This window comes from Myxine glutinosa, chromosome 7, assembly GCF_964187855.1.
Source record: "Myxine glutinosa chromosome 7, kmMyxGlut1.1, whole genome shotgun sequence".
Lineage (NCBI taxonomy): Eukaryota > Metazoa > Chordata > Myxini > Myxiniformes > Myxinidae > Myxine > Myxine glutinosa.
The window spans coordinates 129,878,163-129,892,701 of NC_136267.1; the positions used below are offsets into that span (position 1 = coordinate 129,878,163).

Below are 14,539 nucleotides of genomic sequence, written 5' to 3' on the forward strand. Positions count from 1 at the left end.
GGGAGGCAACTGAGATAAATTTCAAGTGTCATAGCAAAGGGTATGAATACTTATGTCAATGTGATATTTCAGTTTTTTCTTTTTAATAAATTTGCAAAACTTTCTAAAATCCTGTTTTCTTTTTGTCATTATGGGGTATTGAGTGTAGATTGATGAGGGAAAAATTGAATTTAAACGATTTCAGCATAAGGCTGCAACATAACAAAATGTGAAAAAAGTGAAGGGGTCTGAATACTTTCTGAATACACACACACACACATATATATATATATATATATATATATATATATATATATATATATATATATATATATATATATATATACATATATACATATATATATATATATACATATATATATATATATATATATATATATATATATATATGTATATATATATATATATATATATATATATATATATATATATATATATATATATATATATATATATATATATATATATATATATATATATAGTTGCGCTTTTGAGAACTCACACTTGTAAATAAATCTAATATCATTAAAGGTTAAAGGTAGCACCCCATAGATAGGCCACAAGCAACACGTAGGTCACCATAGGACGTCAGTTATTTCATTAGTATGTGTATAGATAAGGCCATGTTTCCAATAGTTGAATCTGCGTTGTGTCAATCAAATAAGGAGTAGGCCCTTTCGTCCATTTTGACAGCCCCCTCTCCAAGCGACGCCATTAAGCGCGCTCCCCAGTCTGTGCCCCATGGCCCTTCGCAATTTGTTACGCGCCTTTGTTAGCAGCGTTCGCTGTCCTTGAGCTTGAGCTCGCTCAAACGCCGCCATAAGCCACAAGGTGAAGCCCGGAAAAGGGGGTGGAGCGCCAGGAGGAAGGTGTGGCCACGTCACCCAGCCGTCAAAGGCGGAGCCGGTAAGTCCTCACCAGCCAACCAGGGCTGAAGTGACATCGCCGACAGGCGTGGCTTTGGGGCTCATGGAGCGATCGCTTGCTTGAGATATAAAAGCGAGCGCACAAAGCCCTTTTACAGGACTCATGCAGCGGCGCTCGTTAAGGAAGGACTTATTGGGAGGGCGCACATTTAAGGGGACTTACTCGCTGGTGCTGATTACGAAGAGCTCGAGAATATATGCACTTGTGAGAGGACTGCCAAGGACTGTCGTGATTACGAAGAACGCGAGAGTATATGCGCTTGATCAAAGAGGGCTCGCTGGCATTGGGAGTTCAAAGCAGGACCTTGGAGAGGGGGCGTTTGGCGCGGGTCGTGCGCCTATTACGTACGCTAGTAACAGCCTTTCCCCCCGTCATTATAACTGTCCGTTCGCATCACGCTACACGCAGAGCTGCCTGCCGGGTTTCGTCCGCTGGACCGGAGCCTGGACCGGGGCCAGACTGGAGCCTGGACGCGCCGGTGACCATCAACCTACCATCTCAGCAATCCCCGTGTGAGTGTCTGTGTGTGTGAGACGGGCCCGTTTGTCCAGGGAATAAGTTAAGCCTATAATTAAGACTGCCCTGTGTATCTGCTTCTTCCTCTTCCTTGTACATTCCCTTCTTTCTTTTCCTCTCCTAATTGTACAAATTGTTAATAAATTGCCCTGTTCTTTCTGGTTTCTCCTTAATCCGATCGTCCTATTCTTTTCTCCATTGGGTAAACGTGGCACGATCGGAATCGCCATAATCGGGTCTAGTGACCTGTTAACAGCTCGGATCGCGGATTGCTATCCGCTCGGCATATCCCATCATATCCGTGGTTCGAGCGGGAGTTATTTCCTTGCCTACTGGGCGGCGTTAATAAGTAGGTAATAAGAAGACGGCTTACAACCCTAGTTAACGTCGTCCGGAAGTGACGTCATAACTTCCAGGGTCGCGTCGGCCAGATCAAAGACAAGGGGATTAACCTCCTCTTGATAAGGGGAGCGCCGACGTTTGGAGATCCGCAACAATTGGTGTCAGGAGTGGGATTTGGAACCTGGGACTAAATTTTTTTTTAGACCAAATTTTGGACACCAATTGTGCATATTGGCCGCAACAATTGGTGTCGGGGAGTGGGATTTGGGACCCGAACCAAATTTTTTGTATCTGAACAAATTTGGTCAAAATTACTAGCGGCCGAAATTTTAATAGAAAACCAAATTAAATCGTGCCATGGATAGCCAAGGCGATCGGATGCCGGTGGGGGTAGATGAAGAGTGGGTAGAATCAACCCAGGACCACCGGGAAGAATTGGGACAATTGGAGGAAATGGAGGATGCAGTTAATGAGGGTGCAGGCGAACAAAATGGCGGCGCCTCGCACGCGGCCGCGGTAGCTGAGGCCGCTGTGCGACCCGGGTGCAACATTGAATTGTACCTAATTCAACTGATGGCAAAAATAGACTCCCAAAAAGATGAGATGAAAGCTCGGGTGAGCAATTGGGAAGCCAAATTGGGGGATTGAGGAAGGAGATGGGAGAAATGAGGGCCGATAGTGAGGGAATGGAAAACAGAATGAGGGAGCAATTAGAAAGCAAATTGGGGGGATTAGAAAGCAAATTTGGGGGATTAGACAGCAAATTGGGGGGATTAGAAAGCAAATTGGGGGGATTCGGAAGCAAATTAGGGGGCCAGTTGGAGGACGTGAATGGCCAAGCCAGATAAATAAACGAGGGGTTAGCGTGGGAGGAAGCCAGATATAAAATAAAAGCATTGGGGAAGGACATTGACCGCAGGTCGAGCGGGAAAGGCACGATGGTATGCGACGATTGCGACGGGGTAGCGCGACTTGAGGAGCACGGGTTAAGCGAGTTGGAGCAAAGCGAAGTCACGTGGACCAGGGTAGAAATCGCGACCCGGGGTATGGGGAAGCCGGCGACCGCCAAAGTAGAAGAGAAAATTTTATTAGCGCCAGCGGTCGTCGAGAAAAAAGAAAATGAAATCATTATAGTTGCAATTGGAGTTGAGAAGACGGCAGAGGTAGTACATGAATTGAAGGAAGAAATGGAATGTGTACAAAGTCTGTATTCACATCATGATGCCGTACTTCCTAACTAAAATGAAAGTTTGCAGCTGCATGTGGAGAAAAGGATCCCGAAGGTTAGCCGGGCTGTATATGGCGCAAAAAGGTTTGGCGCGAAAGGCTTTTTCGCGCGCTTGGGATCCCAGCGTCACCCGGGCGCTTGTGGAAGGTCCGTAGTGTGCTGTATGAAAGGAAATGGCGCGCGTGTGAGGAAAAAGTGTGCGCCAAAGAGTGCGTGTGTTACCGAGTGTGATAGTGAGAAAGAGTGCGACACGGAATGTGAGTTGGTTGTGGAGAGTGTGTGAGAATGCACACCTGGGATGGATGAGGAGCGTGTGTGGGGATGCACACCAGAGCGCGTGATTGGGTGTGCGACAGGAGATTGCACACCCGTGGGTAGGTGTGCGCTGAGTGGGTGGATGCAAGAGTGCACACCCATGGTGGTTATGGAGTACGTAACGTGGGAGAGTGCACGGGAGGAGTGCGTGGAAGAAAGGTGTGTAACGGAGTGTGCGAGTAGAATGAGTGCGCAAGAATGTGCACAAGAGTGTGTAATAGTGGAATGTATGAGAGGCGCTGGAATCCTGGATGTGTGAGTATGGGAAGAGTCGCGTGTGGATGGGAGAATGCGACTCGAGCATCGACGCTGACCGGGGCAGCGCTTAGGCCGACGTATAGCCGACGCGAGCTCTCGGGGCGTGGTGTTCTTTGTGTGCTGTGGGGGCCGGCGGGGATAGTTGCCGTGGCGCTCTCGCAAGGAGTGCCGTGCATGATTCGGGCCGGGTCCCGCCCTGTTTGGTCGGTGCCGTGTCGTAGTGGCGACCGGCACGATTCCGGGGGAGGAAGGCCAGGTCGGACCTTCGCCCCCTGGCGGGCGCGGTGCCCCGACCGGGGGAGGTTGGGTCATCGGGCCGGAGACCGCAAGGCTCCGCACCGAGATGGACCTTGGAACCTCGGCCCAAGTATGCCTCCTCCCCAGAGTCGAAAATGCCGGACGGACCCAACCAACAGGAGACTGACCATCCGCACGCATTGCCAGTTTTTCGAAGCCGAGCAATCAAAATGTATTCCCGCACGAGAGGCTCGAGAGTAGTGGACATTTGGTCGTAGTGATGATAGCGAATGGTAGTTGTACCACTCATTTGAGGCAGAGGAGCTATAGGTTTATGGGGTTTGGCAGTGAAAGCTCGTCGAGGGCGGGTTAGGATAATCGTTAGGAATTTAGAAAGATGATTTTAGGAGACTTGAGATTTAAGTAGTGACATTGTACAAGTAGTGGGGACGTAGAGAGATTAGATGGATGATAATGACGAGGGAGTGCTTAGTATAAGGGATGACAGGGGAGCACAAGTATTAGAAGGGAGTAGATAGTCAGATGATGCTGTGTGTATGAGCTTGAGGTTTAGGCGGAAATGAGGCATTGCGTATGGAAGTTCTTGGTAGTGCTGGTGAAATTAGACAATGCTCGAGAGGGATGTGTGTGTGTGTGAAAGTGTATGAGTGGAGTATTGAGGATGTGTGTCATTGTGTTGAGTGATTGACTTGCATGGTGTGCAAGTGGAGAAGGGTTGTGTGGAATAAATGGTGTGGAGTGAGTAGTCTGGAATGAGTGGAGTGGAGTGCATGGTGCGAAGGAGTGAATGGGGGAAGGATGGACCCCTTCACGAATACCCGGGGAGGGTAGTTTAAAGTTAGGTAGAGGGAGTAGGTAAATTTTTGGTGGATATTGACATCTGTGGTGTGGATAGTGGCAGAGTACTGCTTGGATGGGTGCATAAGTGTATGGAATGGCTGGGCGTGTGAGCCTGTTAGTGCGTATGGTTAAATGAGCAGTCCGCCACTGGTAGTCTGTCGGCCAGGTGAGGCCGCAGGTAGGCTCTGGGAGCCAGGTAGAGTCAGTGTTCAGTTAGAGTTCAGCGGGGCCCGAGGATCCGAGGAGAGGACCCGGGTAGCCCAATGCCAGAGAGGGCATCAAGGGGGTAAGCGCCAGGGAGGGCCTTCCCCAGGTAGATTAGGGTGAGGAGCTAGGCAACCTCGGGTGGCGACGTTCAGTGGCGGAGGTGCGCAGGTGAGTAGACCTGCTGGGAGAGCCACACGACCCAGCCCTGAAATTGTGCGAAGGCACAGAGAGAAAAATGGGGGGAGTAAAAAAACAACAAAAAAAAAACGGGGGGAGTGAGTGAGAGGAGTGAGGGAGTGAGAGTGAGACCACGGGGGGAGTGAGACCCCAAAATTGGAAGAGCACCACAGTATGGGCAATGTGAATTGGTTTTTAGAACCACATAGAGTAAAGTGGCCAATGGATTGGCAGGGCAAGACCCCGGGTAGTGTAACTGTGTTAATGTCAATTAGAGTATAGGTAGGAGGAAAATCTCTTCGCACCATCCGCATCCACTCACCGAGGTGATAAGACTCCACACCAGATTTTGCAAATGTTGGAAATGTGAGACGCATCATGACTGAGTTTGACATTGTGGTTATTCCATCCCTTCCTTCTTGGGAGGGATTGGTAACGAATTTGGCATAAGGGGAGATATGGGGGACGAGATGGTAGAGACGGATTTGTAAATTGTGTAAATACGGGGAAGGGCAAGGGTAGTGTAGATGGACATGGGGGGTGACGTACGAGTAGGGACGAGCTTTCTTGGCTCGCTCTCCAGCGCCCCTCATGTCACATTGCCTTGTGATTACGTGTACCCTTGCGCCCTTGCCCCTCACTAACCTCTGCTTTGTCTTCCTTCCCCACTCATGGACCATGGTCTTTTGTCCGAGGGGAGTGTGCAGGTGTCCTGAATCTTGCTGCCTGCCTGCCTGCACTGGTACACCCTATGGACCACACGTTCTGTGGCCTGGCACCTATGGACCACACATTCTGTGGCCTGGCGCCGTTGCTGGGACAGACCATTGCTGCCAGCAGTATCTGGCTTGCGGACCACTGTTTTAAGTGGCATCAATGCCCAGCAGTCGGACCACCTGAGTTGGCCCTGCTGGCCATAAATAAAAAAGCGGACGCGGTTTGTGCCCTTTTTATTAATGAATTAAAGAACATCAAGCAAGAAGACAGCCAAGATACATCGGCCCAGCAGAGAAGCACCAGAAGACATTATTTATTATTTTAAAATGTTTGTTTTGTGCATTATGGTGCTTTTCATGCATTTTTTATTATGGTGCATTTATTTTTAGGTGCATATGGGTGTATGGTGTATCGGTGCAGTGCAGTGCAATGGCATTTCCTCTTTTCAAAATTCCCTCTCTTTTTCCCACAAAAGACAGGTCCTGGGTTGCAGTTTGTGAATAATTAATAGTAGTCTTGTAAATAATTCTCCCCACCGGCTTAAATGTTTAGTTTGAAAACCATTCCGTAATTTGGTTAATTGGGGGCATGAGTCAGTTAGGTAGGACACAACGCAGCAGGGGGGACATATCTAGTGTTAAAACTGTCGCACTCAGGGTAGTAGGTTAAAAGTAGAGGGTAACTACACCGAAGTGTCACATGTAAAGGTAAAAGATAGTCCTGATGTTTCGGCTCGGCGCGAGTCTGGCAAAAGGAGGGGTGCAGTGTTGCGGTTTTGAGAACCCACACTTGTAAATAAATCGAACATCTTTAAAGGTTAAAGGTAGCACCCCATAGATAGGCCACAAGCAACATGTAGGTCACCATAGGACGTCAGTTATTTCATTAGTATGTGTATAGATAAGGCCATGTTTCCAATAGTTGAATCTGTGTTGTGTCAATCAAATAAGGAGTAGGCCCTTTCATCCATTTTGACAGCCTCTCCCTCCAAGCAACGCCATTAAGCGCGCTCCCCAGTCTGTGCCCCATGGCCCTTCCCAATTTGTTACGCGCCTTTGTTAGCAGCGTTCGCTGCCCTTGAGCTTGAGCTCGCTCAAACGCCGCCATAAGCCACGACGTGAAGCCCGGAAAAAGGGGGCGGAGCGCCAGGAAGAAGTTGTGGCCACGTCACCCAGCCGTCAAAGGCGGAGCCGGTAAGCCCTCACCAGCCAAGCAGAGCTGAAGTGACATCACCGACAGGCGTGGCTTTGGGGCTCGCGGAGCGATCGCTTGCTTGAGATATAAAAGCGAGCGCACAAAGCCCTTTTACAGGACTCATGCAGCGGTGCTCATTAAGGAAGGACTTATTGGGAGGGCGCACATTTAAGGGGACTTACTCGCTGGCGCTGTTTACGAAGAGCTCGAGAATATATGCGCTTGTGAGAGGACTGCCAAGGACTGTCGTGATTACGAAGAACGCGAGAGTATATGCGCTTGCTCAAAGAGGGCTCGCTGGCATTGGGAGTTCAAAGCAGGACCTTGGAGAGGGGGGCGTTTGGCGCGGGTCATGTGCCTATTACGTACGCTAGTACCAGCCTTTCCCCCAGTCATTATAACTGTCCGTTTGCGTCACACTACACACAGAGCTGCCTGCCAGGTTTCGTCCGCTGGACCGGAGCCTGGACCGGGGCCGGACTGGAGAAGGACGCGCTGGTGACCATCAACCTACCATCTCAGCAATCCCCGTGTGAGTGTCTGTGTGTGAGACGTGCCCGTTTGTCCAGGGAATAAGTTAAGCCTGTAATTAAGACTGCCCTGTGTATCTGCTTCTTCCTCTTCCTTGTACATTCCCTTCTTTCTTTTCCTCTCCTAATTGTACAAATTGTTAATAAACTGCCCTGTTCTTTCTGGTTTCTCCTTAATCCGATCGTCCTAGTCTTTTCTCCATTGGGTGAACGTGGCACGATCAGAACCGCCATAATCGGGTCTAGTCACCTGTTAACAGCTCGGATCGCGGATTGCTCTCCGCTCGGCATATCCCATCATATCCGTGGTTCGAGCGGGAGTTATTTCCTTGCCTACTGGGCGGCGTTAATAAGTAGGTAATAAGAAGACGGCTTACAACCCTAGTTAACGTCGTCCGGAAGTGACGTCATAACTTCCAGGGTCGCGTCGGCCAGATCAAAGACAAGGGGATTAACCCCCTCTTGATAAGGGGAGCGCCGACGTTTGGAGATCCGGAGATCCGCAACAATATATACATATATATATATATATATATATATATATATATATATATATATATATATATATACATTTATATATATATTTATATATATATACATTGATATATATATAATTAAATACATCCAATGATATTTTACTAGCTGTTAAATGTTTTGTACTTACTAAATGCCTGAATTATTTAAGTGCCAAATTACTTTTCTTGAAACGTTTTGGATGAAATGCATACCTCCATGTTTCAATGAACTCTGAGGGGGTTGGAGAGCTTGCTGGGATTGTAAGAAGCAAATCTTCTTGATCGTGATAGTCATTGCTGGAATTACCATCGAACGTGCCACAGAGGCCTCTGGTGCCATTGAAAAAGGACCCTGGGATGTGCACCATGATCGTCATGCCCCAATCGCTGATGTCCACTCGCACAAATGCTCCTGAAGGAAAACTAATCTGTAATAAAATGTGATTGTAAAACATGGCGATTAACACATTGCTACATGTCTTCACAATCATATGGTAAAAGGTAAATGCATATGTTGATTTAAAATGCTTCTTAAAGCAAAGTTCTGGAACTTTAATCAAGCTTATGTAATCATATGTGGATAGTTGCAAGCTTTTTGAACCTTGTTCTGACTGAGACTTCCACTTGCTGTAGTTTTATTAAATTTGTAGTACGGTATATACTTAAAGGGGAACCCAAATGCTCAGACCACCTCGACGCTAATCTATCCCTTGATACCCTATAAAATAGATATGATGTGTATTTTTCTGATTTCTGATTGATAAAGTGGGTAATTTGGTGATTACAAGTCAAAATCTTCTTCTTTTTTATGATTAGCTGTGACGTCCCACCATGAAGCTGAGCACCACTTGTGTATTGCTTATGGGTTACATCAAGGAACAACTTAACTCAAATGGTGAATAATTTTCGAATTTCTATATCCCTCACCATCCCCCCACAATGCTCCATGAACCATCACCCTCATAATACCTACCACCATATAACTGATTTTATATAAAAATTAATACAAGATCCTTGATAAACCATCAATCGAACAGTAAAACAAACTTCCCAAATGAGCCCGTAATTCTTTTTTTTTTAGTATTTGACCTTTTGACCCTGTTCCAGGTCCCCAGGGGGTAGGGCCAAAAATACTGCTCTTGCGACCTTCTTTCCATGTGGTGATCATAACGACCAAGTTTGGTGAATTTCTGCACAACAGTTTTGGAGGAGATAGCTTGACGGAGACAGACAGACAGAGCAGATTACAACATCCCCGTTTTTGTTTTAAGCATGGAGATAATAAAATCTTGGAAACTTGTTCAATACAGGTAAGGTGGCTTTTTTGAACGGATTACACTTTGGGTTAAAAAGGTTAAAAGCCTAAGTTCAAGTACCGTACCCTTTATTTGAAAATTATCCTTTGAATCAGGTCAAATATCACCAGGTCATGACCATGCTGCCAGAAGTGTTCACTCCACACAGTTTAGCTGAACAAAACCTCCAAAAAAATTCTGATTTCGTTCCTGTAGATCATCTGCCATTATGTAAGGTGAACAGTCATCCACCCCGTGCTGTGTGGCCTACAAAGACTGCACGAGCAAATGGAAGCAATGTTTCTTCCAGAATGGCCCTGTACTTGAACTGGTTCAGGTTTCCATTCAGAACAACCAGGTCAGTTTTGCCCCTTGCATGAAAAGCAGCCCAAACGGTCACCCCACCACCTCCAGCTTGGACTCTTGGCACTATACAATCTTTGTTGTAGGCTTCATGCACTTGTCTGCACACTCGGACGTGGCCATCTTGACGATAGACCAGAAATCTAGACTCGTCACTGAAGATCACGTGATTCCAGTGTCCTGGCTGCCATTGACGGTGCTCTCTGGCCCACTGCAATCGGCGCTGGCGGTGTTGTCTGGTCAGGCGTGGCTTTCTCAGGGGACGCCTGGCACGATAGCCTGCTTGAACCAGTCGTTGGTTGACTAGCCTTCTGGATACAGGCACATTTGTCAGTTGCTGCCACTCAGCCCTAAGCCGATTAGCTGACTTGGTACGGCCATTGCGGACTAACCGGTGCAGCTGGCGATCATCCCTCCTTGTGGTTCTGTGGGGACGTCTTGGCCTCAGTATTGGAGTAGGGACACCCCTCTGAGCATTTCGTTTCAGGATCTTTGACACCTGACCTTGAGTGATGCCATACTGCCGAGCAATAGCACGCTGTTTCATGCCGTAATTTCGTAAAGCCACCACTCCATGACAAACAGCATTGTTGAGTTGACGGACCATCTCCAGAGGAAGCGGCAATAACTTTTGGAGACGTGCAGCAGTTGTTTTCCACCAATACAGAACGCAACAACCCTTGTATACCCGACTGTGAAGCCAATCATCAAATGCATCTGTCCGTACATTTTGTCACGCCACCTGTGATATAATCCTGTTGTTGACTTCTTGCTGTGACAGACAATCAGTGACATGGTTCTTTTAACAAATAAATCACCAAAGCGTAAAAGCAACTCACCAGATTGATATACTCAGTTAAGAAAGGAAACCCAAGTCAAGAAAAAAAAAAATTCCATATTAAATGCCAAGTCTGTATATATATATATATATATATATATATATATATATATATATATATATATATATATATATATATATATATATATATACATACATATATATATATATATATATATATATATATATATATATATACATACATATATATATATATATATACATACATATATATATATATATATATATATATACATATATATATATATATATATATATATATATATATATATATATATACATATATATATAGTGAGATATAAATAAGCTGTTCCGTGATCATAAACTGATAAGACAGACAGACTTGAACTGAATTAATTTATTATGAGTACCTACTGAGAATGTTAATAATTAATTGCTGATGCGTCATTTCAAATAAGAAAATCATACAGGTAATTTAAAATTATATTTCTTTCTCAAATTATTAAATTGAGAGCAGTTTTCCTTGTACAATAGTATATCTTCTGTGTTTTGATATCAGATATTTGCTGTTAAAAACACTTTCCAATAAAGTATATTTTGCTAGTCTGCATGGAGTATTTTAGCAATGCAACCCACTCACTCTTCAGCAATTTGAGGATATTTGCTGCTGCCCAGCATGTGGGGTAGCTTAATGTCGTGTATGATACAAGGAGTTGATATAGTTTCTGATTTGCTTCGAGACCTTCCTGAGGGTATGGGGAAAGCTGGACAGGATAAAGGGCAAGGAAATTAGCCTTTTTCAGGAATATTGTGTACATGAACCAGAATACCTTTTAATTGCTAGCACAGAGAGTCTTCTCTGAGAGCTCATCAGGAAGTGCTTTCCAAATGGATACTGTTCAAGTATATTGCCTTTTCTTTCATGGAAATATAATCTATCGAAATCTGGTTCATGAGAAACAAGGTTATTAACCAGAGCGAAGTTGATGGCGTGCCATCGCAAATCCCCACACTTCCTACCTAAAGCAAAGTTGAAAGATGCCAAAAAGTTCTAAAGGAATATATATATAATTTATCATATCCGTATATATATATATATAATATATATATAATAATATATATATATATAATATATATATATATATATATAATTATATAATATATAATATAATATTAATATAATATTATATAATATAATATATAGAATATATATATAATTTTATCCGAAATTCCAATATCAAATTTTAAGGTAAAAAAAATCTTATGGTTTGACACCTGTGAACCCTAAGTTCCCACCCCCTGGGGCATGAACCTGGCTCAAATCCAAAAAAGCATTACGTATTTAATGTGCCTCCCAATGTTGATTGTATATACAAAGTTTCATGAAAATTTTTGTTCCCAATCTGCAGTGAACATTCGACCAGTGTTTTCATCTGCACTACCAACACCGCCATCTTCACTAACGCCATCCTCATCTGAATCGTTCGCACAATGCTCGAAATGATATGGATCTACAATACCTCCGAAAGAGTTTCCATCACTAATTTTGTCTTCAGTAATTTCTTCATAATCCCACTGATCAGTTTCACCATACTGAGAACCTTCAGATTTTCTAATTAGGGTGGAATCAGTATCGGAACCCGAGCTCGACATGCACTGGTTCTATGTAAACCGCCATTTGGATCAGTGAGAGCATGGTGTGATGTCACTGGTGAAATAAGAACATCGATACTTTCGGGCTATTTTCGACACTTTCTGTTTGGCAAAAAAAATTCAAAACTGCCCTTCAAATTAGACCGTGATTAATGATTTTCAATGGTTTTCAGAAATATATATTTTTTCGTTTGGTTCCACTTTAAACACCTTTAAACACCACCTCGTATCTTGTTCTATGAACTCTCTATTGGATATTGTTTCTGATTTAAGTATTTTCCGCATTCGTTATGGACTGTATTGTGTTAAAAATGAGCTGTGGTATTGTATTGATTGTTTCAAATTGCCCAGAGTGCTCGTATTTGTAACTTCAAACTATTTAAAGTTGAAAATATTTGCCTTATAGGAGTTTATTAAATTATAATTTGTTTCTTTACCCTCATATTGCTGTGTTGCCTCCTGTGCATCCTATGTTATTTAAGGTTGGTCACCCTTTACATTCCAAGAGGTTCTTTAACTAATTAAGCTGCCGGCTGCTCGGGTACTCTTAAATTGGTTTGCTGTGAGCTGTGACCCAAAATGATCTTTGGGGGCATGGAGACCACCAGTTTGCAACAGTTTGGAGTTGATGTTAACCAATTATGTATCTTGACTGAGCACACACAAAATATAGTTATTCCCTTTCATTTGGAAATAAAATGTATCCTTTTTGCCTTTTTCACTTACAGATAGGTGGTCTTGATGGGTTTTCACCCCTCAGCCCAAATTGGGCTAAGAGGTATTGTCGTCACGGGCATCGTCCGGGCATCCGTCAACTTTTGGTTTCCGTCAATTTCGAGCAGAATGGCTTGTCCGATTAAATTCATTTTTTGCAGTGTGTGTTGGGGTTGAGTAGAGGAAGGTGCCTTTCGAAAATGGGCGCGCTGCGATTTTCAATATGCCAGGGAGGCCATCTTGAAATTGGTTTCCGTCAATTTCGAGCAGAACTGCTTGTCCGATTAAATCCATGTTTGCAGTGTGTGTTGGGGTTGGGTAGAGCAAGGTTCCTTTCGAAAATGGGCGCGCTGCGATTTTCAATATGGCCGCCAGGGAGGCCATCTTGAAATTGGTTTCCACCATGCATGGGCTGAGGGGTTACGCCTGCTTTGCGGTGCTATTTCTTTTTAAATGGCTGCAGCAGTTGCTACTTTTTTCATATTTCATTAAACACATATTACTCTCAGGCCTGTAAGCAAATTTTTATGGAAGGAGGGAGTTTTTGATATCATGCACTTTGTTACAAGGGGATGAAGTGTGTGCTATCTGAGCCATTTTTTTAAAATCCGTAATCAGTAACTTAAAAACATTTTTTAAATCCGTAATTAATATAATCCATAACCAGTGTTTTTAAATGTATTTATAATCCATAATTAATATAATCCATAACCAGTAATTAAAAAATCTTTTTTATAATCCAATCCGTAACCAGTAATTTAAAAATATTTTTATAACCGAAATTAATACAATCCGTAACCAGTAATTTTAAAATATTTTTTAAATCTGTAATTAACATAATCCGTAACCGGTATATTTTCATGATCTGTAATTAATATAATCCATAACCAGTAATTAAAAAATATTTTTATAATCTGTAATTAATATAACCCATAACCAGTAATTTTAAAATATTTTTATAATCTCTAATTAATATAACCCGTAACCAGTGATTTTAAAATATTTTTATAATCAGTAATAATATAATCTGTAACCAGTAATCTAAAAATAATGCAAGCCTGCATGTGGCTGATATTAATATTTTAATCACATAACAAACTAGAACGGCACTCAGTAGGGAGCATACCTACACTTGGTGAACAGTTTACGTTTTGTATCCTAGAGTAGACCAGAAAATCACAATACAGAATCACATTTAATCAATATCATCCGTCCACAACTTTTTTGAGATATCCTGCTATGTATCGTTTTTGGCCCTATCTCCCAATGGTGAAGCATCACTTAAAACATTCCAGTATCCGGATCCGAATTCGGATCTTCACCAAAATCTAATAATTTCGTCCTTGTCACATACGCTCAACTCTCTGCCAAATTTCGTCCGAATCCGCCCACATCTTTTTGAGATATCTTATTCACAAACAAACGGACAAACAGACAAACAGACAAGAGTGAAAACATAACCTCCATCCACCTTTGGTGGCGGAGGTAATTAGTTTTCTGGATCAATTTTCCAAGTTGCTGAGATGGAAATCAGCATAGGTATATCCAAGATGCAACCTGCCCATGCTAATGGAGGAAGAGGCGGATACTACAACTCATCCTTCTTTAATGCCCTCAATGAATCCCACATTATTGTGGGGTAGGCTGTGGGGAAAGTTTTGCTCGAGTCT

General features: G+C 43.5%; 1 protein-coding gene across 1 annotated transcript in view; it reads right to left on the reverse strand.

Moving 5' to 3' along the window:
- The window catches only part of VWDE (von Willebrand factor D and EGF domains), a 184,755-nt gene that overhangs the window by 84,458 nt on the left and 85,758 nt on the right, over positions 1–14,539 (reverse strand). The window contains exon 11 of the mRNA XM_068121625.2: positions 8,238–8,452. Coding sequence (XP_067977726.2) covers positions 8,238–8,452 — 215 coding nt within the window. The remainder of the gene's footprint in view (positions 1–8,237; positions 8,453–14,539) is intronic.